This window comes from Acanthopagrus latus, chromosome 15 (genome assembly GCF_904848185.1).
Source record: "Acanthopagrus latus isolate v.2019 chromosome 15, fAcaLat1.1, whole genome shotgun sequence".
NCBI classification, from domain to species: Eukaryota; Metazoa; Chordata; class Actinopteri; order Spariformes; family Sparidae; genus Acanthopagrus; species Acanthopagrus latus.
The window spans coordinates 10276482-10301178 of NC_051053.1; the positions used below are offsets into that span (position 1 = coordinate 10276482).

Below are 24697 nucleotides of genomic sequence, written 5' to 3' on the forward strand. Positions count from 1 at the left end.
CCTTTTGTCATGCCTTTATCCTTACTGTCATACACTGTGTTTTCTGTAAGATCCAATAGCTTATCTCATTAGCTTGGGTTACACCGTCTAGTCTAACGGAGGATGAAGTGTGATAACATCCTGTTGAAATTGACACATGTGGAATGCAGACATCATGACACATCTGGGTTTGGAAGATCTTGTTGGTGATGGGTCACATACCTCAGGAAGGACCTTTGTTTGACCTTCTTTCACCCACAACAAACACATTTTTATATATAAAGAGATGCAAGTATAAATGTAAGCTAACATTTGTCTGTGGTTCACTTGCTGCCTTTAATATACAGTAGAAGGACAGAGGTACAGACAATGTAATTGGACAAGTACTATAATTTTAAAGGTGCAATTTGTAAGAATGTTGGTTAAATATCCACAGAAGTAACACTTCTGACATCATGGCAAAGACTTCTAGTATTGTGCTGCAGAGGTATACACTGAAGTTGCATGCTGATCACCTCGCCCCTGCCTGTCCAGCCTCATTATACCTCTCCAGCTCTCAGTGTGTACCACTAGCTGCACAGCTAACCGAGTTAAGTAGCTAACGGCAGCTACTGTTTGCAGCAATTAGCGGCAAATCTGGTGGTAATGTGCCCCATGTCTGTCTGGAGCTACCTTTTGTTAGGTGCCAGTTTTGCATATTACATCTTTAGACACTAAAAAATCCCCTCTGGAAATATTTGAAACAAACTGCCACACAACTGAACATCTGAGTATACGGGTGAAATTATTAATATGCACTCAGAGTCCATGTCACAGATCAGAGAACACTGAAATACTATATGGGTTATAAATAACTATCTGAACAAGTGGTTTTTATGTGCACATTGATATGTATACCATTGCACTATGTACAGTAACTGTAGTATTGTGGTCCCAAACCAACACAATCTGTCACACAATATGTTGCTTATCTTTGCTTCCCCCCCTTGTAAACGTTGATCCTTTATTTTGTCTCGTCAAAGAAGCAAATTTAAATCAGTCTGCAGCTGAGTGGTCACAACTGGGAGACTCTGCTTTGTTTTAAGGGGACGCAGAAGGAAACCACATCAGAGGGGAACTTCAGCGGGTTTAAATTTGATTCAGTGACAGCTTCATCAAAAGCTCTGTTTCTGAGTTTACTCATATTGTTGTCTAACTGTGCAGGCAGATTGCTCTGTCCCTGATTTAAACTCAACTCGGGGCATAAAAGTAAAGAAAGTAAAGCTTTTTAGGAAAATGTGAAAACGCACATGTTGAGTGTGAAACGTTAGATGGCAGCAGTGCGCCCTCGTCTCCCGGTCGAGGTGAGCAGAGCCCCTGAACCCCACGGCTGAAACGTGATGCTCTGCGCCTCCAAAAAGCCGTCCGCGCCTCTCCGTGACCGCGTCACCGCGCCGAGATGAACACACGGCTTCCGGTTTCCCCTTTCACATTAAAAAGCCCCCCGCTGCCCTAACTGCGGCGATGCTTTTATTTCGAGTCGAAGTGCTCTCATTTCCTGTCTGTTTGTGCGCAACTTGACAGCCCTGACTGCATTTATCTCCGCGTCAGGGCGCCTGTGAGCAACAACTTTGTCAGATTGACACAGAATGGAGAGAAGCTGACGCACCGTTATTTACCGGACCGTTAACTCTCCTCCTCGAGCCTCTCCTCATGCCATCACAGCCTGCATGCTGCTCCACCCCGGGAAGAAACAAGTTAAAGATAGTTTTGTAAAAGTTTAGCTCACAGTTTCTCATTATTGGGTTTTTTCCCCCTTCTTCTCCCTCTCCTGCCTTCTTCTTCTTTTTTTTTTTTGTTTTTTTGTTTTTGGACACTTTAACCGCGTTATTACGCATGATGCGCAAAGGGATGGCTCCGCTTCGGGGACAAAAAACGGGATTACAAAATGTTTTTTACGTCTGTCTCTCCATTTCAGTGGCTTTTTCTTACAACATAGACTTAGAACATCCTCTGGTGTTCCGCGGACCGAATAACAGTTTTTTTGGCTACTCTGTGCTGGAGCACTATCATGACAACACACGCTGGTGAGTCCCATCTCGTGATTATCCCTGGGAGTGCTGTGCTTCTCTGTAAATTGTGCTTTTGGGGCAAAACGTGTTGAACTCTCTCGGGGCTCAGGCTGCATCCACGCCCATTAAACGTAAACAGTAAATGGTTTGATGTTCTGCGTGGAAAGCAGCTTCTGTCCATGATGTGACTTTCTGCTCCTGACTCATTTACTTTTAAATCCAAAGCTTCAAGGAGAAAAAACAAAAAAAGAAAAAAAAAACAAACAAAAAGAAAAAATAAACAGCTTAAAGATGAGGTGTTTGGCCCATCCTCTCCCCCTCTCCTCATGTCTGCAGGGTGATAGTAGGAGCTCCCAGGGCGAACTCTACCTACAGTAGCTCCGTGCACTCCCCTGGAGCCGTGTACAAGTGTCGAGTTCACAGCAACCCGGAGCGCCGCTGCACGGAGATGGACCTGGGAAGAGGTCAGTCACCACTGCCGGCCTGCAGCACACACACACACACACACACACACACACACACACACACACACACACACACACACAAGAGCATACAGTACTGCAGCCTCAGGACAGCACATGCACCCACACACACTGACACTTAAGACAGTCTAACACTGAAAAGCTCTCTCTCTCTCTCTCTCTCTCTCTCTCTCTCTCTCTCTCTCTCTCTCTCTCTCTCACACACACACACACACACACACACACACACACACTCATGCTGGACTTTCCTGCAGCCTCTTCTTGTCCACTCTTTTTTTTTTTTTTTTGCTCAAGCTCCCCCAAGCATCTGTTTTGTTTTATCAGAATAATGCAGCCTTATACTTCTCTTAACAGTGCCACAGTTGTTCTTTTTTTTTTTTTTTACCTCTCAACCTGCTATACTGAGAGAAAGAAAAAAAAGGTTTTTTTTTTCTGTGTGCAGAGGTCCATAAATATTTTGATAAATATGATTTATGCCCTTGCTAATATTTTCCAAGCATGTGTGCCAGAGAGTCAAGCGTCACCCCCCTCAAACCCCCCGCCCCCCCCCCCCCCCCCGGGCTCTTCTGTTGTGGTCAGGAGAGCCGGGGCGCAGGCATGGCTTCAATATGAACCCCTGTGATCACTCAACGTGTCACCAGAGAAACTAATACATTGTAGCGGTGAACGTGCCCCTGGCCCCGGTGCTCTGTGGACCACATGGACCAGAGGAGCTGGACTCAGGGAACATACACTGACAGAGAAACAGCTACATGCCATTGTGCTGAACCAGTTGTCTTCAGGGAGAAGGAGAATAGAACTTAGAGAAGGGGGGACGATAGGGGAAATCTGGACTCTTAAAAAGAGAAATGTGGAATTTCCGCAAAGGTTTTCATTTGGTCGCCTTCTTCTGAATCATCTTTATGGAGCTGCGACTAAGGATTACCTTCATTTGTAGATCAATCTGTTGATTATTTTCTCAATGAATCAATGAGTTGTTTAGTCTGTAAGCTTAAAATTACGTCCTCAAATGTCTTGTTTTGTCCACAACCCAAAGACACTCAGGTTACTGTCACAGAGGAGTGAAGAAACCAGACCTGCCCTTTTTACATAATAAAGCACTCAAACCAATGAACTGATTATCAGAATATCTGGTGATTCATTTAATGGTTAACAACTAATCCAATAATTGTTGTATGAATTATGACGAGGTTGCTGGTTCACAGTCAGTAATGTTGAAAGCACTACAAAACAGTAGGAAACACACATCAGTAAATCATAAAGATGGTGAATTTGGTTTTTATATTCATATTTGGACTTCTGACACTGGGAAATTGTCAATGGACATTTTTCACTGATTTTCTGATGTTTTATTGACCAAACAATCAAAGCAATAGAATGTAACTACCTGGATAAAGATAGCTGATCATTGAGTCCCATCATCAAATGGTTAGTTACTGACACTCTGGACTGGCAGCTCGGGTCAGACGACAAAGCATCAGCATTTGAAGACCTGGTGATGAGACTGAACAATCTACTATCTTTAACCAGGAAGTTAAATGTTGTTGCTTTACTGGACAGACTAAGAAAATAATTGGTCAGCTACTCAATTATAAATATGCCATATCAAATATCATGCAGCCCTAAATTGATTCTCATTGAAAAGAAATGTTTGTTTAGGTGATGCGTTTAAGGCCCAGTGTGTAGGATTTAGGGGGAAAGGTATGGATTCAAAATATTCATTGTTATGTTTTCATTAGTGTATAGTTACCTGAAATTATATGTTTTCAGTCCTGTCATGTTGCACCACCATGTTTCACTTTTATTGTGCATTTTAAGCGGCCACAGTCTAGTTGCCACTTACATCTGCACGCTCGACCTTTAAAGCAACATTATGCAGAAACCGGCATGTTTGTGTGATCTGGTGCCCCCTTCAGTCCCTGAGTGCAAGATCTCTGTCGTAAAGATACCAATCTGGTCTGTAACAGTTTGTAGGTGCCACCACCGATGTGTTGAAAACTTGTGTGTTGAAGAAAACGTGTAGGTAACCTCTCACTGAAGTTACACAGTGCAGAAACAAGTGATGGGGGGAGGAGGAGTGGCTGACACAGAGACACCATTCACCCTGTTACATCAACATGATTGTGAAGCTGCTAATTTAATGTGAAAAAAGTGACATGATGTTGTTTGGAATATCAGCCAATATCAGACTTGTTTGATTCTCTAATGTTAATGATAATATAAACCTCAAATTCTAGTGTGTTGTTTGGCAGAACCACCTTAGATAGATAGATAGACAGATAGACAGATAGATAGATAGATAGATAGATAGATAGATAGATAGATAGACAGATAGACAGATAGATAGATAGATAGATAGATAGATAGATCTTTCTCTTGAGTAAATTTGACTTACACTACTGACTGTATGAACTGTACAATGACAGAAGAGTTGTTGAACATTTTTTATCCAAGAAGAGAGCGTTGCCTCGGTCACCAGAATTTTAAACTGTCAGCTGTGTGTAAAAATCACTCGCACATTTAGCGGAAATGAAAAAATAAGTCCCAGGACTGAAAAAGCTGACAATGGTTAACAAGCAGCAACTTCATGCGCTCCAAGACATCCTCTGTCCTGATGACTCAACGTCTGCTAACTGCTCTCATTGTCTTTCAGGAAACAAGCCGAGAGAGTCGTGTGGGAAGACGTGCCAGGGAGACCGGGACGATGAGTGGATGGGGGTCAGCCTGGCCCGCCAGGACAGAGCCGACGGCAAGATACTGGTGAGCCGGGTGGGGACGGCCACGGCGCAGTCACGTCAACAGATTTTCTTAATGCGAACTGTGTTCACTCGTAAAAAGCGAGACCTGATTAAACCCACATCATTGTTACAAACGGGCCGCGCTGTTAAACCACAGCTGGTCTCAACATTACAGCTCAGAAAAAGGCCCTTTTTCTTTACAAGCTTTCTGCACAAGTGAGAGCTTAAATGATGATTTTCTTTTTTTCCTTTTTTTTTTTTTTTTTTTGCATATTCAAAAGCTCGAGTAACAACTAAAGTCAGACAGATTTGGAAACTGCTGTGCGGTTACATAACGCTGTGAAACATTCACCTCGTGTTTGGAGCTGGACGAGTCAGTGGAACGGGGTTTGTCAAGAGTAGATTGCTGTTTATAAGAGCGGGGAGAGGGATTTGGAGAAATAGACTAACTAGTGGTGCTAATCCCAGAGGTGCTCAGCTGGGTATTTGCACAGAGATCACAGGGCAGCTGGCAGAGTTTGTTTAGGCTTCAGCCCCTCTGCGGTGGTCCAAGGGCGGCCCTCTGATTAAACGTTAACCCTGTGGAACTGGAGCGAACGATGCGGGGCCGTCGAGCGGGCAGTTCTTTAAACGCTTGTGGCAGGTGTGAAAGTGTTTTAATACCTGTTGCGGATCGACCGGCCTCCTCCGGGAGTCCGAGAAATCGCAAGAATGTCTCCCTCCGCAGCGTCCAGATAACTGTTTTTGCTCTGTTAAACCTCTGTTCCTTTCAAAATGTTTGTCTTTTATACCTCAGTGGAATGCACTGGCCCGAATTTCAGACCATTAGCCTTGGCTTTACTCGTCAGTCAAGGTTTGAAGACTTCTTGGAGTTGTCAGTTTGGGGAATTCGAGGGGTAGAGGTTGGTTTGGGGCTGCACACAGACTGGGTTCGTGATAAAAAGCAAGGTGGTGACTCTCCAGAGCCACGTGTTGCTGTGCCTTCGTTTTCTTTTTTCTTTTTTTTTTTTATCTCATCCGAATGGACTGCACGTTCCTGTGCAAGAGGAGGGGAAACGGCTGCTTGGCAGATGTGTGTTGGGGTGATTTCATCTGCGCTTTTCAGTGGAGGCCTTGTTTGTGACCAGTGAGGCCTTCAGCTGAACAGGGAGATGACAACAGCACAGACTCGGCACTCCCACTGTAAAAAGCTTCTTCTGCTGCAAGAGCTTCTTTTTCTTTGTTTACGTCAGCTGATCCTTTTTTTCTTTTTTTTTAATGCTGGTGTTGCTAGTAGTGTTGGCCGAGCTGTCCCGTTTCTCTGCTTCCAGACTGTCATCTGGCGCTCTGTGTGCGCCCGCAATCTGCTGAGCTCTTATATCCATTTAGTCTGGCTGTGTGCGTGTGTGTGTGTGTGTGTGTTTGCGGGGTGAGCGGGCTGGAGGAGTTAAACAGTGCGAGGGGAAATGAAGTGAACTTTGTCTGCACAGAGGCGTCCAGATCTGTCCCCAGAGCCGCAGGAGCCCCACCACCGGCCCCCTTGGGTACTAAATTATTCCCACATTTACACATTTATGTGGCCTGATCTGCGCAGAGGCTGAAATCCAGTCCACATTATCCTGTTTGCTCACCGATCTGTGTGAACGTTTGAAAAAAAAAAAAAAAAAAGCAGCGGCAAAATATTGTTTTGAGGATTATTCACTGTCTGTTTCAGCAGCAGCATAATAAAGTGGGAGTTTGCTCTTTTGTCTTTTGATCCACTTTTTCTTCGTCTCGCTGAACTTTTGGCTTCTCGGGCTGCCTGGAGGAGCTGTTTCTGAAATGAAAACTTTTTAAAAAACACAAATGTCACTGCGAAGATTAACTCGGGACACAGTTTTCATGCATGCAGCGGAGATATTCACACCACAGACCATGGCTGTTATGGTCAGGGTTATGGATGGGCTTTAATTCCCCCTCTCATCAGTGACGATCATTTGACGGCCACAGAGACACTCTGACTCCAGCGCAGCGAGGACGGGGATTAAACTGTCCTGCCGCTTGAAGTGTTTGTGTTTACAGAGTGAGCGTGTGTCTGAAGTTGTTTTTCCATCCTTGCTTTTTTTCTCTCGCAGGCTTGTGCCCACCGCTGGAAAAACGTCTACTACGACACAGAGCACATCCTTCCTCATGGGTACTGCTCCATCATTCCCCCCAACCTGCAGGGCAGGACCAAACCACTCATCCCCTGTTATGAAGGTAAAGTAGAGGAATGGTGGTGGTCAAGGAAAACACAAATATAAGTAGGATACTGAGAACAGAACTGGTTTGCATATGTCGGAAATCAAAGGTGTTAATTGTTGTCCCACATGGTATCAATGGAAAGAGAGGTAGACAGCAAGAGAGACTGGAAGACGCAATAACGTTTATTACAGTCTCGCCTGGAAGGAATCCAGAGTGCTGTGCTCTGTCTTTTGTTTACGTAAAATGTGGCAGAAACAGTTGAGGAAAGGAAGCGACCTGAGAGAGAGGTTCAAAACCACCAGCGCTCTCACCTCGAGGCTGTGGCTGAGAAGTGGGTGCAACAGTCACAATTTTGGAACTTGTCGGTTGGAGCCACCTGAGGTGTGAAAGATGTGGGGTTTCACAAGTTGGCGGATATTAGGTCAGATAAACATCAACATGTTAGCGCTGACATTACCTGACATTAGCATTGGGCTGAGCCTATTTACCGCCACACAAAGCTGCTAGCACGACTGTAGACCTCAGTCCCATTTATTTCTTGTTCCTTTAATCATCTTGTGACCTGCTGGATCCGTCCCGGGACCCCTCGAGGGGTCCAGACCACCAGGTTTGGAACCACTGCTTTGCTCTGTTTGTCCTCTTCTTTTGTGGTTACCTTTTATCTTTTGCACGTGATCTCTGCAGGCCCCACATCTGCTCCTGGCCTCTGATTGGTGTTTTGGCACCGGAGACTAGTAGCAGGAGAGTCTTGAAGTGTGATCTCTCTCCTGCAGCCGGCTCTCACCGCCGGACAGTTTGTTAAACTGAATCCACTGGAGATAGAGAGTTTGCACTCCCCGTGCACCTTTTTGCAAAAGAAAAACATTTTCATAAAGGTGTAATTATGCCACAGGCTTGATTTTCCAGAAATCAGGTGCGTTTGAGGACAGATTTGCTCGCGGGGTCTAGATAAATCACGTTTTGTTATGGTTGCCGTGAATCAAATCCATTTTGGGCTGCGGGCTGTTTTCTTTAGTGCGCCCTCTGCGACACTAGAAATCAAGTTCCAACTGAAAAATAATGCGCTGCGTAAGATTTTTATGCTGACTCATGCAAATGTTTCGTTCGTGTGTTTTGATTTGTGACTCAGAGTTGTTTATCAAAGGCTGTTTTATGCCCTAATTGTGCTCCCAGGTCAGGATTTCACTTCCTTCCGTAACTCTGGTTGCCAGCAGTTGCGGAGAAGCCAGACTAGACTTTGCATGGGACCGTATTTACAGTGCATTTCCAACAGATCCAAGCTCAATATTTTTGTAACCTGAGAGCGCTGTGTCCCCCCCCCCACAAGTGAGCGGTGTTGAATGTGGCGTTGCACCCCTTCTCTCTGTCTGCCTTCTGCCCCCAGATTCCTCGCGGATGGGACTGGGACTTTGACTAGCTCCATATGGAATGCAGGAAAAACTCCAGTAAATGCTGGCTCAGGCACACAGTGAAATAATTTGTGGTTTGTTTTTTCTTACAGACTATAAGCAGAAGTATGGGGAAGAGCACGGCTCGTGCCAAGCCGGGATAGCGGGAGTTTTTACGGAGGTCAGTAACAGTTCTTGTCCATCTTCTTAATCCGTGTCATGCTCCCTCTCTGTTGGTCCAACATGGAGATCGTTGTTTGTTGTCTTCGAACTCTGTTGTCAAGAGCACCAGCTTTCAATTCAATCACCGATCGTTCTTACTGTCTCTTTTTTCTTATCTTCCTCTAGAGAGAGAGAGTGATCACTGTTAACATTACCACATGCCTGATGTGTAAAAGAGCCTTTTCCTCCCTCACTCTTTGTTGACTTTGCCTGTGTGGTATTATGGGAATCGTTAGCAGAGACATTATATATGTGGGCGAGGGGGATTTCTCTCCCCCCATGTTGTTTAAGATGTCAAATGATGTGGAAAATCTGAATTCTACACTCAGATGTACATGAGCATTAGTTTCAAAGCTGCGCCGACTAACTGCTGATAACTGCTAGCTTGTGTTTCCACACTGGAGGAAGGGCTGCAGCGGCCCCGCTTGACCTGCTGTGGTTCCACGAGATAAAGCGTTTGAGAAAATATGACTTGCCCTTTTTCTCTATAGCATAGACGCACCACTGTGTTTGTTTTAACACGTGACATCATCCTTGTTGTATCTCGCAAAAACCTCTCCAGCACGCTTGCGCGTTGAAAGACGAGGCCACAGCAGTGGGCAGAAGTGGTGGAAGGGAAGGTCAAACTGATTTAATGTAGAAATACAGTTTGACAGGGAAAAAAATGTGCATTTGAATTTGAACATGCATACTTGACCAGTTTGGACATTTTGTTTTCAATACATTAGCAATATAATTCTTTCCTGATGTTCCCCGTGAGCGACATGTTCTGCAGAGGTCCATTACATGTCTGAAATTACGGTCACGCTCAATTTGGAACATACAGTAATGTACAGTAGACTGAAGGGGACTTCACAGATGTGCCCGGAGGGTGCTATGTTCTTTATTTTGCCAAAGCTAAATAATGTTATTTTAGCTTCTGAGTTTGGATATTTTATAAAGTCATTTTCTGACACAAACTCCCGTCGCTGTGAGGATTCACTGCTTTTTCTCACTTTTATGTCATTGGCTACTTTAACATGCGCCAGGAGTTCTGTTCAGTTCTTTTGTGCTCTTATCCTGAAAAACATTGGGGCTAAGCTGTGTACACAGCAAATGGAAAACACATTTCCCACTATTATTCCTGTTTACATGCAGCTGTGCATACTCAGATTAACGTAATGTGGCACGTCCTTTTTAAGGGCTGTGGAGAAACAGATATTCACGCAAATCCAAAGAGCGTCTCTTAATGTCTTTTTTAATTTGTAAGAGGAGTTGTGTGTTTTCTTTCGACCAGAAATATGGACTTCTCTTCTGTACATGCATCTCTACCTCAGCTTTGCACCAACTGTTGGCTGGTTTGTAATGATGCACAAAGCTGACCATAAAAACCTTAAATGTCAGATTAACTGATAATGAAAATAAATGGAATAATAGATAAATGAATAAAAAATAATTAAACCCTTCATCAACTGACCCACATTTAAAGACACATGCATGATAGACTCATGCATGCTCGTGTAAGAATGGTTTCCCCGTCACAGACACTGACATGGGATCATTTCACATGATCTGCCTGCTAATGGTTGGAAAGTTTCCCACAAATTCAAATCATCAAAGAGCCTTTGAAAGTCTTGTTCATGGCTATAATGAAGACTGACGCTCATAACAGTGTATGACGTAATGTTTAGTTGGGTTTATTTTCATCATTCTATAACATAAAACCATGATAAATAAACACACGAGCTGAGAAGAGTTGCACAGGTGTGGAGCTCGCGGACGTTTTACTTGCGGCACGTGGCGGTTCTGTCAACATCATGTGAAACCTGTAAATAACACTAAAGTGATGTCTTCTGGCCTCAGGAAAGAAAAGGTTGTGATGGTGGCAGATTCCACAATGAACCTACTGTTTTAAAACCAAAGCGTGAATCACCAAAGACTGAGGGCGTCAGCGTCGGTCTGTTAGAGCGTTCGAACGACCCCCCCCCCCCTTGAAAGAATGTGAGGAATTTAAAGAAAAGATGTCCAACTGTTAAACCTTATCCCTGTCTGAACCTTGGTTCCACACGCCTGGTGGTGCCCAGATGTTTGACACCACAGCACCGGGGATTTGAATTGCTGAGTCAGTTCCTCGCTGTGCTGTTCAGTTTGTTTGAGCTCTCAGTGATAGCGCCACATCCTCCGACACAGATAACATCAGTGTTGAAAATCAGGAAGTGATGAGCAATGGCACCATGCTTTTGGTAAAACAGGATCTTAATTGTCGTGCTCTGGTCCCTTTAGTAGCTGGGAAGCATCACAACAACAAAAGCTGTGAACAACTCACTTTACAGCTGTCAGTCTTGCCCGGCCTCTGAATTCCTCATCACATCAAAGGAGGCAGCTAAGCTGGCCTCCCGTCTGGCTGTGTGGTTACGAGCAGATAGAACAAACCAGTCTGTGGCCACTGGTTAACCAGACGTTCACCCAGCAGCGTTTTTCTTTCTTTCCGTTTTCTTCCCTTCAGCAGGCTATTGCAGAGCAGACTGAAGGTGAACAAACATGAAAATCATGTGACTGAATGCTGGCGGGGGGGGGGGTTTATTTTCAGGAGCTGGTGGTGATGGGGGCGCCAGGGTCATACTACTGGACCGGGACGATCAAGGTGTACAACCTGACTTCGGACTCCTTCTACAGCCCGATCAATGAAAACATCGACTCACACAGATACAGCTACCTTGGTGAGAACCTGTTAAAGGGGCCATATGCGAGATGTGGCCAGAATCAACGACAGGTATACTGATTCACAGACTGATTATAGTCGCCGTAAATCGCCTCTGTATTAGGTATGCTACTGGGGCCACTTAGCTCAACGACAGCCACCTACCAGTTAGTGGTTTTGCTGCCCGTTGCTGTTTTTTTGTTACCTTGAATTCTGGTCATGTTGAATGTCCGGTTTATCAAAACAGCTGTGCCTGATTATCATCTGTCTCTCCAGGTTATGCTGTGACTGCTGGGCACTTCTCCTCTCCTAATGTAATAGACGTAGTTGCAGGGGCACCTCAGCACAACGGCGTTGGAAAAGTAGGCGCTTCATCTTTTGTCCTGCTCCCAGCTGCTGAGTCCTCTTGTGTTTGCTTTGCTACACTGATGTTTTTTTTCTCCTGCACAGGTTTACATTTTCAAAATCGATGATGGGTCTTTGGTGAAGAGTTTTCAAGCCTCAGGGAAAATGGTATGAGCTCGGATGTGGTCTTACGTTCCTGTTTTCAATCACTATACAGCACATTTGCATTGAGGCTATTTTGATACTATAGTTTTCCATCAGAAACAGCATAACAACATTATTTTTTTTAAAAAACCCAATCTTCCTCAGGGATCACGCGGTTGATTCTTGTGATGCTTTGCAGACACGCTACTCTAATTGCTTTGTTGTCAGAACTGCACTGTTTATGTCTGCGTCAAGTGTTTGGACAGCGACTTAAAGAAGGAACACACTTGCCAGAAACCAAAGCTAATGCTTTCCATTCAGAGTAAATAAGAGGAAGTGAGGGCAGCTTTGAGAATTAAGCTGTGTGAATCCAATCCAGTCCGAGCGTGAATCACATGTCAATCGTATGAACTGAAGACGAAGTGTCTGTGATCTGACCCATTGCTCTGTGGCTCGGCTTGGTTCCAGATGGGCTCTTACTTTGGCTCCTCATTGTGTGCAGTTGATCTGAACCAGGACGGCCTGTCAGACCTGCTGGTGGGGGCACCCATGCACAGCCAGCTCCGGGACGAGGGCCAGGTGTCTGTGTACCTCAGCAAGGGCAATGTGAGTGGGGTCCGTGAGTCAGTGGGAACACGACACCATAACTTGCAGATTTGTTTTACTACAGTATGTCCAGTCTTTGAACTTCACATGCGTACGTGTCTGCGCTGTTATTAATGTCTGCTGTGTCGATCTTTAGCTCTGCTCATGTTTGATTTCCTTCTGCCCGCGTTTGTTATCATGATACCAGAATAAAACTGCGGAACATTGTGTGACTCGGCAGCAGGATTGTTTAATCGACTGAGACTAGAGCTTCTGTTTGCACATTTTATATTTATGATTTATTTTGCGAGGAAGTTGACTGTCTGTTTAGTTGTTAAATTGTTTGGAACAAAGCCAAGCGACTGCAGTCAGGGCCAAAAGAATTTTATCAGAGAAAGGCTGCGATAATTTCAGCGCAGCAGTTTACTGGGACCTTTCTTTTTTCTCCTGCCAGCTCAGTTTATGAACTGTTATCTTTCCTGCTGCTGTTTCCAGGGTGTGATGGAGGAGCAAGATGTTTTGACTGGGGACAGTTCTTTCAATGCACACTTTGGAGAATGCATCACGGCAATCGGAGACATCGACGACGATGGATATCAAGGTCAGTGTCAGTCGAAACTGTGTCCTCACTTAGATCTGCGACAGTCACTTGATTAGTTGTCAAGATTTAAATTATTCTCTAACTGTTTTTATAATCGAGTAATCAGTTTGAGTACTTTTTAAGAAAACAAACTGAAAATTATCTGATTTCAGCTACTTTAATGTGAATGTTTAATGGTTTCTGTACTCCTCCATGAGTAGACCTAATATACAGTATATGGTGTTGTGGACAAAAAAGATATGTGAGGACTTCAATGTGAGGACACATTTTACACCATTTTCCACAATTTTCTAGAGCAATCAACTGATCGATTAACCGAGAAAATTAATTGACGGATTAATCAACAGTTGTCAGCTGCAGCACCATTTCCCTACACATGGAGGATTTATCATCCATTTTCCCCAGAAAAATGGTAGATTTTAATTATAATTATTGAAAATGATAATTATTTAATTATATTATTTTATTCTAAAGTATAAACTACATGATATATTATTTAAAGCTATTACAAGCAGTTCTTCACTGGTAATGAAACCGTCTAAGATTAATACTGATGCCTCTATATGACATAAGATAACAAGACCAGAAGCAAGAAGATTAAACGTTTTTTTTTTTTACCTCTTCCTTTCGTCTTCTCACATTATTGGGCCTGAAACAGTAATTCAAAGACACAACCTGAGAGGTTTAGGGGACTGCTTACAACTGAGAGACATCGGAAACCAACGTGTGTCAGGGGGTCACGAGCAGTCAGTGATTTACTTCAGGTGGTCAAAAGCCAAAAAAGGTTGGGAACCGCTGACTTAAAGGACCACACTGAGGGTTTAACATGCTCCACTCCATTAAACACAAATCACTTGTGTTTTACAGTAGCGCTGACCATTTTTACAACCATGCTGCAAGGTTCAAGATCGACTTCCTACCTTGCAGGCAGCCTCTGTTTTTAATTTGTTTCACTATGAAACCCATCATAGTGACCAAATGAGATTTTATGTCTCTGTATTTATTGTTGAAGTGTAATTATTGTTTTGTAATAGGACATCGAGAGATTAAAATTCTCCTCATGAAACAGCTTGTGCAATACAAACCGAAACAAACATCATGCTCATTTTGTCCTCATTTGCAGATGCCAGAGGGTCCTTGAATGCACCAGAGAGAAAAACTATAAAGCTAAGCTAGACTGTCTCTGGCCCTGTGAACTGTTCGTGGAGCCACTGGTGAAAGGTCACAACTCAGATTGGGGTCTTGTTTTTTCTATATATATATATATATATATATATATATATATATATATATATATATATATATATATATATATATATATAAAAGTCTTGTAATGGCCCTCCAGTGGTCTATTAATCTAAATTCCAGACAATAGCGGCAACTTTACAATGATACTCATTGCTGTTTGCATGTCATTGTCCTGTTTTCATGCAACAAAGCTATTTCCCCCTCTCATCTGGCGAGCAATAAACTCACACAGTTTATATTCCTCACGAGCAAATGTAGGCTACTTGAGATGTCATTTTCACAGACATTTTGTTTTGATTACCCTGTGGCGAGGAGGATCTTAACAAAATATCGCCCTCCCTCGCCCTCATGCGCGCGCGGGACATACATTTACGCTGTCTGTTTCCCTGGCACCCGCGTGGCTTGGCTTTGAGGGCTCCACTTGGCGTCCGTCTCACACTCGAGACTGGAATCTCCTGGCCGGTTTCATCTCCGTGTGAGATACGCCTCAGGGCTCGCAGCCTGGCAAATTATGCACGCGTGTGTGTGTGTGTGTGTGTGTGGAGGGAGATGGCAGCTGGGGAGTATAACTCTTCGAAGTGTCGAAAGAGCCTGACTCGCTCAATGACTGACGATCCATTATTTACGACTGAACTGCTACCATTTGATTTGAAAGAGCTACTGTAGAAAACACATTTGGTTTCAGCGACAAATGACCTGTTTTATTCTATCCCAACATAATGAGTTCACTATTGCGTGGTGTTCAGTGAAAAAAAAGGGCCATTCTCTTTTGGCCCTTCCTGCTTCGGTGTGCTGCTCCACATGTCATGGAAGTGTTTTTGGTTTATAAAAAGAAAGTTTATATATGGGCTTGCTGTGGAAATGGGATAAGGAGACGTTGTTTCAGTGCCCTCGCCAGCACTTTATAGTCTTGTTTCCACTCTCTCAGAGGTTGCACAAGTTTTTACGGCCACTAACAACACTTAATTGTCTATTAAGGCTTACTGTAACAGCTTGTTTCCCGGGCACAGGCCAGCGGAAAGTAAACAGGTTAATGAAAGCTGTTGTGCGCATTCACAAACACATGCGGCCATTTATGTACTCATTCAGACTTTTCACAGGAACACTTTTTGTCCTCTGTTTTGTCTCTGTTCAGATGTGGCCATAGGAGCACCTAAAGAGGACGACTACGCGGGAGCTGTCTATATCTACCACGGGGACCCCGCGGGAATCATCAGCAAGTACTCCATGGTAAGGACGTGTTCCGCTGTCAAACATCCTAATATCATGTTGATTCTTCTATTCTTTAGCGCCGTGTTTGGAGGTGCAGCCGTTTCTCTGCTCCTCGGCATGCTTGGTTTTTGATGAAAACCATGTGTTCACCTCCTGTATTGACACAGTAGCTGTAGCTGAAGCAGCTGACTAATGTGTGGTAAAGTCGCAGGTGGTGATGTAGCCTCGGGAATATGCAGAAGACCACCATAGCTCTGAATGAAGCACAAGAGGTTCTCATGGGCTTCTCTTGTTAATTTTGAAGGGGGAAATTGGAGCAACCCCAGTACACCTCTCAAGTTTGACAGACAAGGCTGAGTTACCTGGATATATTATAGGAATCCTACCAGCAGCAGTGCATCTCTGTGATCCCTTGCTGCTCTGCGACAACACTTTGCTAATTGTCCCTTTGATCCTGAAGGCTACGCTATACAGTGTATTGGATACAATATAGCATAGAAGTCAGTATTTATAGTGAGAGGTTTAGAGAAGGCGATAGATACACAAACAAAAGGCCAGAAGGGTGGGACTAAGTGTAAAAAGGCATATTGCAAATCTGTCTGCTGGTGTATTTTGGGAGCAGCCACTCAAGTGTGCTCCATTGTGTGGCACTGACATGTCATTGTAAACAGAGTACTTATTCAAAAAGAAAGGTCACTTTTCGGTTTCTGAGTGGAGAAATCGCAGCGTCCTCTGTTAGGTCCATTTGACAGTGGGGTTGGACAACTTAAGCGCTGTTTCTCAGCTTTCTCACCCAGCAGGGAAGACGGACTCCAGTCACCACTGACATGCATTCCTGTCTCGTGTTTAAAATACATCTTCCTCTCCGCAGCACATGTCCGTACCTCAGCTGTGTTCAACCTCAGAAGCTCAAAGTTAGTCGGTTAGCTACAAGGAGGAAGCTAAGCTGAGACAAAGTGAAAGACGCAGCACGGTTGAAAAAAAAAACCCACCAACAGCTACCTGCAGAAATGAAACACCACTGCCACAAATGTCACAAACATGTCACAAACAACAACACTGAGGGCACACACTACTTACTGTGCTCGTCTGTAACCATGAGTAAGGATGATAGCATTGCTCATCGGCCCAACTCTACCTTACAATATTAAGAAATGTTCTCATCTTTAAATCAATAAAGCTACAACCTGGAGGTGACTAGCTTAGCTTAGCATCAAGACCAAAGGGGAAGTGCAACCATCACCTGTAAAGCTCACTAATTAACACAATATATACTTGTTTGTTTAGTCCTTACAAAGAGGAAAATAACAAGTTTTACTTTCTCGAGGAGTTTTGTGCTGCGGCCCAGTGTGTTGACTTCTTTTTCATCAACATGAACTCCCGGTTACTTGTCTTTTTTTACGCTTGTTTGTGTACAGATTGAACAAACAAGATATAGCTGTTTACACCCTTAATGCTAAGCTACCAAATATGATATTTTCTGTAAATCCCAAAAGCAAAGATTGTTCCTCCGTGAAAAACAAACAAGGAGTGACAAAAACAAAAACAAATCGCACATATTTTCCATCTTGGCTCACATGTGGTGTTTGACGCCTGGTATGATCTGTTACAGAAACTGTCTGGGCGCAGTGTAAACCCTGGCCTGCAGATGTTTGGCCAGTCGATCTCAGGCAACGTGGACATGGATGGCAACGGATACGCAGGTACGGTCAGAAGGCGAAGACGAAGGCTTGGAAGATTTTTTCTCGACACATCCAGTCAGGATAAAAACACCCCATAGGAGCGGATGAGATTATTAAATGTTTGTTTTGTTCTTGGTTTTTGACTCTATTTCTTTTGCAACAGCAGTGCAAAGACTCGTGATAGAGGCATCTTGTTTACTGCATTCCACAGCTGACGCTCAGACTTTGCCAGCATGACGGTTTAAAACCTCTGTGCATTGTTCTGGATCTGCAGGTGTAGAGAGGGCTGTCAGCAGATGTTTCAGTCATATCAATATCTTCTGCTTCATTTTCCGAATCAATCAAGCTGATGTTTGTGTTTCAGATGTGACCATCGGGGCCTTCATGGCAGACAGCGTGGTGCTGCTGAGGTGAGTGACCGTATCATTCACTGTCACTCTGCAGTATGTTTTTCCACCTCTGAGTCATTTTAATGTCCACTCTCTCCCACACTGTGTTCCTGTGTCGGTTTGTGTGGCTGTAGGTCCCGGCCTGTCATTACGGTGGACGTCTCCATCTTCCTGCCCGTCTCCATCAACATCTCTGTTCCGCAGTGCCACGAGGGCCACCAGAACATAAACTGCTTCAGTGTCACCGTCTGCATGCGCTTCAGGGGGCGACAGCTGCCCGGGCAGATAGGTGAGGACGAGAGAAATCTCATCAAAGTTGACAGTCCACTTTGTAAGGGCAACTAAGCTGCCAACCCGTAGGCAAACTAAGTGGACAACAGACTGAAAATACAGAAACGTTTAATCATGTTTGATATATTTGGAAATGTAAGAATGACAAGTGGTGGTGTTACAGCAAGTATTATTTCTTGGGGACCAGCACCCAGGCAAGGTGTCCTCCTTCAACCCCATGAATATTCTTAGTATGTGTTGCTGGTGTAGATCCATAACCTTGTCAAACCCCTGCAGATGTATTATATTTCGCTCATTTGGAGGAAGTGAAATTCATACTCCTTGAGCATGACAAATTGTAAACATGATCATGGCGAGCCCATGCTTGGTGACGGGCAGTGCGGTTAGCCTTTGGCCTGTGTCTGAGTGCGCGTTTGGTCGACGGTTTACCCTTCAGCCTCTGCTAACAGGCTCTTGGGTGCGGTGCCTGGCGAGTGCCGAGGTGCAGTCCCGTTCCAGTGTTTGGGTGTGGTCTTTTGCGGCCCCCCCAGGGGAGCAGGAGCCCTGTCGTTACATAATGACTACGTCTTGGCTCGCAGGAATAAAGCCTCTCTGTTTAGACGTCTGGCGAACGCCATGGAAAGTGCAGCACCATGTGTTTGGTGACTCCCATAATGAAACCTTCCTTTGCCTCCTCTGGAGTGAGCTCATGGCGTTCCCTCTGTAGGATGGAGGTAACAGTTAGGCTTTGGTCCAAATGGGGTGTGTTTGCCACCCTTCCCACTGTTTTAGCAGTATGACACCCACTAAAGCAATTACTGCAGACTGAGGCCGATTCATTCAGATGAATGGATGTTAAATGGGCAGAGGCCCATATATGGTTTTCCTCGGAAATGGCGGTGATGTTTGACCTCATGCTCAAGATTTCTCATTGGAAAGTGGACCTGACGTTGTTACGTGTCTCAGTTTCGCTAGAGCCAGGGGTGGGACCAACAGGAATGTTGAAATGAGATGTTTTCTTTCGCAGTAATACTAGTTCTACCCCTCCAGCTGCAAAATTAATTTCCTTTTTTAGTTCGTTCATGTCTGCTCACCTTAAGCCATGAAAAATATTGGCACAGAGAGGCTGATTTTATGTGTACGTTCAGTTTGTCGGGAGCCATTCTGGCATTAGCTTTCATTAAACTGATTCTGTACAGTTCTTGGTCACGTGTCCGCCGGCTTGAGGGTGAAAATTTGAGCTGATTGTTTAAAGCCAAACTACTGTATGGGTACATTACATTAATTCTGCTGAGATTATGACTGCTTTCACTACACAACACCGAACAAAGGGCTCTTGTCCGGTTAGAGTAATATCAGATGATTTGACCAAGAAATGTTCCCATCTTCCCATCTCCCCTCTCACTCACATCATTTTACTGCGATGAGCGATAATTTATTTGTTCCCATGTTTTTTTGTTTTTTTTTTCAGTTACCAAAAAACCAAACCCTGCATACTTGAAGTGTTTCTCAAGATTATCTTTACTCAAAGAACCACCGCTGTCACTTCATGTTATGTGTCAGAGGGTTTTTTTTCTCCAATATTTTTATCGGAAGAAGCGTTAAAGGTGCACTTTGTGGTTTGGGGAAGGAACTTTTGATGACCGAATTAACAATGAACAAACTGAAATAACTCAAAAGGACGCCTCATTTCAGCCTCATGCTGTATTTATTTTTTCTAGTTTAAGGAACACCTTCATGTCCTCGGTCAGGTGTGATGAAGATGGGCTGTAACTGTATTTCTGTCTCTTCTCAGAGTTGCTGTACAACCTGACAGCTGATGTGGATAAGCGTCAGAAGAGCCAGCCTGCGCGCGTCTACTTCACTCAGAGCGGATCTCAGATCAGCCAGGTGAGCCAGCAGCTCAGCCTGGACATCAACAGGGAGCAGTGCCAGCGCTACACCGCCTACGTTAAGGTAAGAACAGGTTTTCTGGTTCTAGCACTGGCTGTGTTTGTGTTGTTTTGTCCGTGTGCTGCTCGTGTCCTCAGCTGATCTTTCCCATGGCCCTGAGAACTCTCACCCGGCAGTGTTGACGTGTGATATGAGCTATTTGCTTATGTTCTTATCTATTTTTGTAGCTTTTGGCCGGAGTATCAAAGTTTGTTCCCTTTTTTTCAGCTAAAATATTTAAAGCGAAATTAAAATGTCAAAATGGAGTAAGTGCCATCGCATAAGAGCAGTGGCCTTTGGAGCTTAAGGTCTGCAGATCCGCGGGGATCTGCTGGGAAGCTCTCAGCGTGGCCCTGCTGGGTGAGGTTAAAGGTAACACTCAGGCGCTTGATGGTTCGTTAAACCGCGTCTGCAGAAGCTGACAGAAACAGGACACAGAGTCTCCTTTGTCACTGCATAGTCCCTCTATTGTGTTCCTCTGTGATTTAGCCGTGCAGCCACAGCGAGGTTCCTCGTCCTGAGGGCAACATCCATGTTTCACCTCCTCTAATGCGGAGGCCCACTGCAGGCCTGTAAATTTCACTGGCATTCTTAACTGTGCTCTCCAGGCGCTTTCACTGTGGGAGGCTGAGCTGCCAGCTGAGGGGGGCTGTCATTACCACGCCTGCCTCTCCTCCTTCACTCAGACTATAATGAGTGTATGTCACATGGAGCAGTTGTAGCAATAAGCTCCTTTATTCATCACGACACACACATCACAGTTATCGGGGAAGTCTGCCATGCGTTTTTTCCAGCCTCTTCAGTAAACCTGGACGGAAGAATCTAGCATTTCAAATGTAATTTCAACTTTTTCTCCGCCTAACTTTCAACACATGGGACTTTAACAGGAGGGTATAAGTCATGTAAAATAGTGTCTCTGACATTTCAGCACCAAACATATTCTTGTTTGTGGGTGGGCTAGCATATTATATCTGTTACATCTCCCTAGCGGTGAGATAAACACACTTATACTTTAAGTGCCATCCTTCAGGACGGATGTTACTTCAGGAATGAGACACTTTTTGCAGCACTGTCCTTTAGGTTGAGCATTAATGATGCAGGATGAAAGGGACATTTTTGGATTTGCTTTCATGCTGGGAGTTAGATGATCAATACTACAGTCATGTCTGTCTGGTTATGATTAAGCTGGGGCCAGGAGGCTATTAGCTTAGCTTAGCATAGAGACTGGAAATCAGGGAAAACAGCTAGCAGCTGGCTCTGTCCAAAGGTAGGAGAAATCAGCCTACCAGCACCTGTAAAGCACACTGAACAACTGGTTATATTGTGTTTCTTTAATCCTTACAAAAAAATGCAACTTGAGGTTTTACGGGGGGTTATGTGCTGGACTTTTTTCTTGGTCTTGCACAGAGACTTTCCCAGAGGTTGCAACTTGAAGTTTTTACCTCTCAGTTTTTGTACAGATTAAGTGTTATCTAGTGACCTTTAAAGGTCCTGGTAGGGATTTTATCATCACATCAAGCTAGACCAGTTGTTTCCTCCTGTTTCCAGTCTTATAAGATAAGCTGATGGAAGTTGACCATCTCCTGCTGTCAGCTGTTTAAAGGGACAAATAAGAGAACGGTATCGATTTGACTCAGCAACGATGAGTACATTTCCCCGAATTGTTGCACTGTTCTTTTAAAGGTGCAACGTGTACAAATTTAGTTTAAAATTGCTCAAAAATAAGCAAAAACTATCAACAGAATGTGAACAGAATTGTTCTTGTGGATGTCCACAGCTCCTGTGGTAGTGATGTAAACACCAGGCCTACCCCAGTAGTCCAGCTGCTAGCTGCCTGGCTAACTGAACTATCAAGCTAACGGCTGCTACAGTTAGAATAGAATACAGTTAGCATCAGTTAGCAGTTGCCGTGGTGATATGCTGCCCCTATTTTTTGGAGTATGAATTCAACAGTTGGTAATTTTCTTACTTGCACATTGATACTTGATAGAGTGTATTTTAGGTGAGTTTCATGCAGATGACATTAAATCTTTGTGTGCAAAACTTGTATTGGCTTGACTGAGGTGTGAAGTGCGGGATGGTTGCCACTCCAGCTGTGTGGATCATTATTATTTCTCAATATGTTGCCACAAATTGCACCTGCTCGTCAGCAGAAAGCAGAGGTGAGATTCCCAGAGTCACCAAAAGCTGGGGAGCCACACAGGACGGCTGAGGTGTGGTGCCCAAATTACAACTTTACCAAGCTGTTTACAAGCTGAATAGATATGCATGAAAAGTAAATGGGACAAAGATTATGACCTACCGTGATAACTGCCTGCTATGAATGTTTTTCATCGTGTTTCATCGTCGCAAACTTGAGGGAGGAGCTGAAGAATCACCATAATCAGAGGTGATCTGGCTCCACTAGTCTGCTCGACCAATCGCATCATTTATCTTCCTCATGTGTCTGCCCACATGCGCCAGTCCTCCCGTTCCCCAGAAGAGGTATGCTAATGGAAACCAGCTGGTTGCCCGACTGCATCCTCCAGGGATCGCGCACCCCCGCCCCACCCTTCTCTCAGCTAAAACATACAGTGAAAACACAGGACTGAGGCTCGCGTCACAGCAGGGCGCTGAGCTGCTGTTGTGTCAACTGGAGCTGCATGCTGGCGCTGCTGATGGAAAACCCTCACGTCAGGGCTGATTGCTCAAGCCCCGATGCATGAGGGGCCGGTGGAAGGAGGCCACGAGCTATTCTGAGACACTCTCACGTTTGTAACTGCGCTGACCATCTGTCGACCCCGTTTGTTGACTTTATAAATTACATAAACACTTTTAAAGGACCTCAGCTAACGGCTAAACTTAATAAGGCGCTGTTAAAGTTGTATTCGCTCCGCGTAATGTAAATGTAGCAACGCGGCTGGAACAGACATGCTCAATTTTCACCATCTGAAATCAAGTAAAAAGCTGGAGCGGCCACTTGGTAAATCACGCAAGTGTTGAAAACACAAGGGCATGAGCAAGAGCGATCCAGAGAGCAAAGAGTGCAGAAGCTTAAAAGTTCAATATTGAACTTTTTTCAAGAGTGATTCCCGCTGAAATTATGCAAGGCTTCCATGTTCATCACTTTAAACATGTTTTCATTGGCATGGAGTTACAGCATACCAGCCCTCCAGATGGTCTTTGTTTGGTTATTTTTAGCTGAATAAACTCCACGCAGGCTTTTGCTTCAGTTGTACCTCACATGCAGGAGGGGGGAAAACAGTTCCTAGAAGTGATGACTGATGAATGATTAGGGATGAGACGATCAGAATCGCTGTGCGCGAGCTGGCAGTGAGTCATTTGAGGAGTGAGCCGCCGACTTTAAGGAGAAATTCTTCAGTTTGATGTGTTGTATTAAGCGATTTCTTTTCCAACTGGCATGTTGTCCTTTTGCGGTCGCACTTATTGTGAAATAGCTTGAAGGTTTTGAATGTGATTCATCCTCGACTGGACGCCACAGCAATTAAAATTAATTATGGAGGCGGCAAGGATAGAAAACTGGAGCAGTACAAATATTAATGAGACAGGTCGTATGCCGGCATAATCAATTGCCCTTTGGAGGATGGGCATGAGGGATGACAGGTTGTAGAGTCACCAGGGCAGACATTTAACTTTCCCTGTACAGCCATGTTAGCAGCTCTGTCTGAGTTGTACTGAGAAGCAGGAACACTTTGAGCTACACTTCTGAGTCAGTATGTTAACATACTTACAGTGACAATGCAAACGTGCAGATGATTAGCAGGTTTAATGGTTACTGTGTTTCCCATCTCAGTTTAACCTGTCAGCTTGCTAACATTTACTAGTTAGCGCAATTAACTGTATGAACCATGGATGTAGTTTCCGTGATGTCACCCATACATTTCTGAAGAGCCATAGACGTGTTTTTGTAGGCGGAAGTATTAGCATTGCTCAACAAAAAGCCTTTGGTATATGTCCTTTGGATTATTGAAGGTGAAAATGCCTTATATTTGTTTTGTTTTTTTTAACCACAGACCTTAATTTAATTTAACCAAAAAACCCAATAGAAAAACCCAGTGACGTCAAGACAAGGGCCTCAGGACTCATTCCTGCGGCACTCTATTGTGAAGTGTGGTGGCTGTGTCCATCTCCATCTTAGCAGTTCTTGACTCATTTTACCTCTCATCCAATTTAATAAATGGGCAACGAGGCGGAGCATGGATGGTGCTGAGGCGGGCTGGATGAAGCCTGTTAATGGTACAGTTAGCAGCTAGCTGTCATTCAAAGCAGCCACGCCCTTAATTGTGCATCATTTATAAGCTTAATATGTTGATGAAGGTTCTCAGTAATCGCACATGATACAGCATGTATAAGTGTCTGCCTAATAGTTAAAAATTCCCCTGAGTACAGTTGTCATGATGGGGAAATTAGTCACACAGACCAAAATATTTTTTTCTGTATGAGGCTGGAAACATGTTTCTTTCTTGGGAATTTGAATGTGAGGCTCCATGGGGATTGACTCACTTTTAGAACCAGCTTTAAGTGGCAATTCAAGGTACTGCAGTTTG

The 24697-nt window shown here is 44.2% G+C and overlaps 1 protein-coding gene across 1 annotated transcript in view; it reads left to right on the forward strand.

The window, feature by feature from the left end:
- The first annotated feature begins 1567 nt into the window (after positions 1 to 1567).
- itga9 (integrin, alpha 9) overlaps positions 1568 to 24697 on the forward strand; it is a 54344-nt gene continuing 31214 nt past the window's right edge. The window contains exons 1-15 of the mRNA XM_037124858.1: positions 1568 to 2045; positions 2367 to 2494; positions 5166 to 5272; positions 7344 to 7467; positions 8954 to 9021; positions 11632 to 11761; positions 12019 to 12104; positions 12193 to 12255; positions 12700 to 12837; positions 13312 to 13417; positions 15801 to 15895; positions 17490 to 17580; positions 17924 to 17969; positions 18083 to 18237; positions 20014 to 20174. Coding sequence (XP_036980753.1) covers positions 1855 to 2045; positions 2367 to 2494; positions 5166 to 5272; positions 7344 to 7467; positions 8954 to 9021; positions 11632 to 11761; positions 12019 to 12104; positions 12193 to 12255; positions 12700 to 12837; positions 13312 to 13417; positions 15801 to 15895; positions 17490 to 17580; positions 17924 to 17969; positions 18083 to 18237; positions 20014 to 20174 — 1689 coding nt within the window. The 5' untranslated portion in view covers positions 1568 to 1854. The remainder of the gene's footprint in view (positions 2046 to 2366; positions 2495 to 5165; positions 5273 to 7343; positions 7468 to 8953; positions 9022 to 11631; positions 11762 to 12018; positions 12105 to 12192; positions 12256 to 12699; positions 12838 to 13311; positions 13418 to 15800; positions 15896 to 17489; positions 17581 to 17923; positions 17970 to 18082; positions 18238 to 20013; positions 20175 to 24697) is intronic.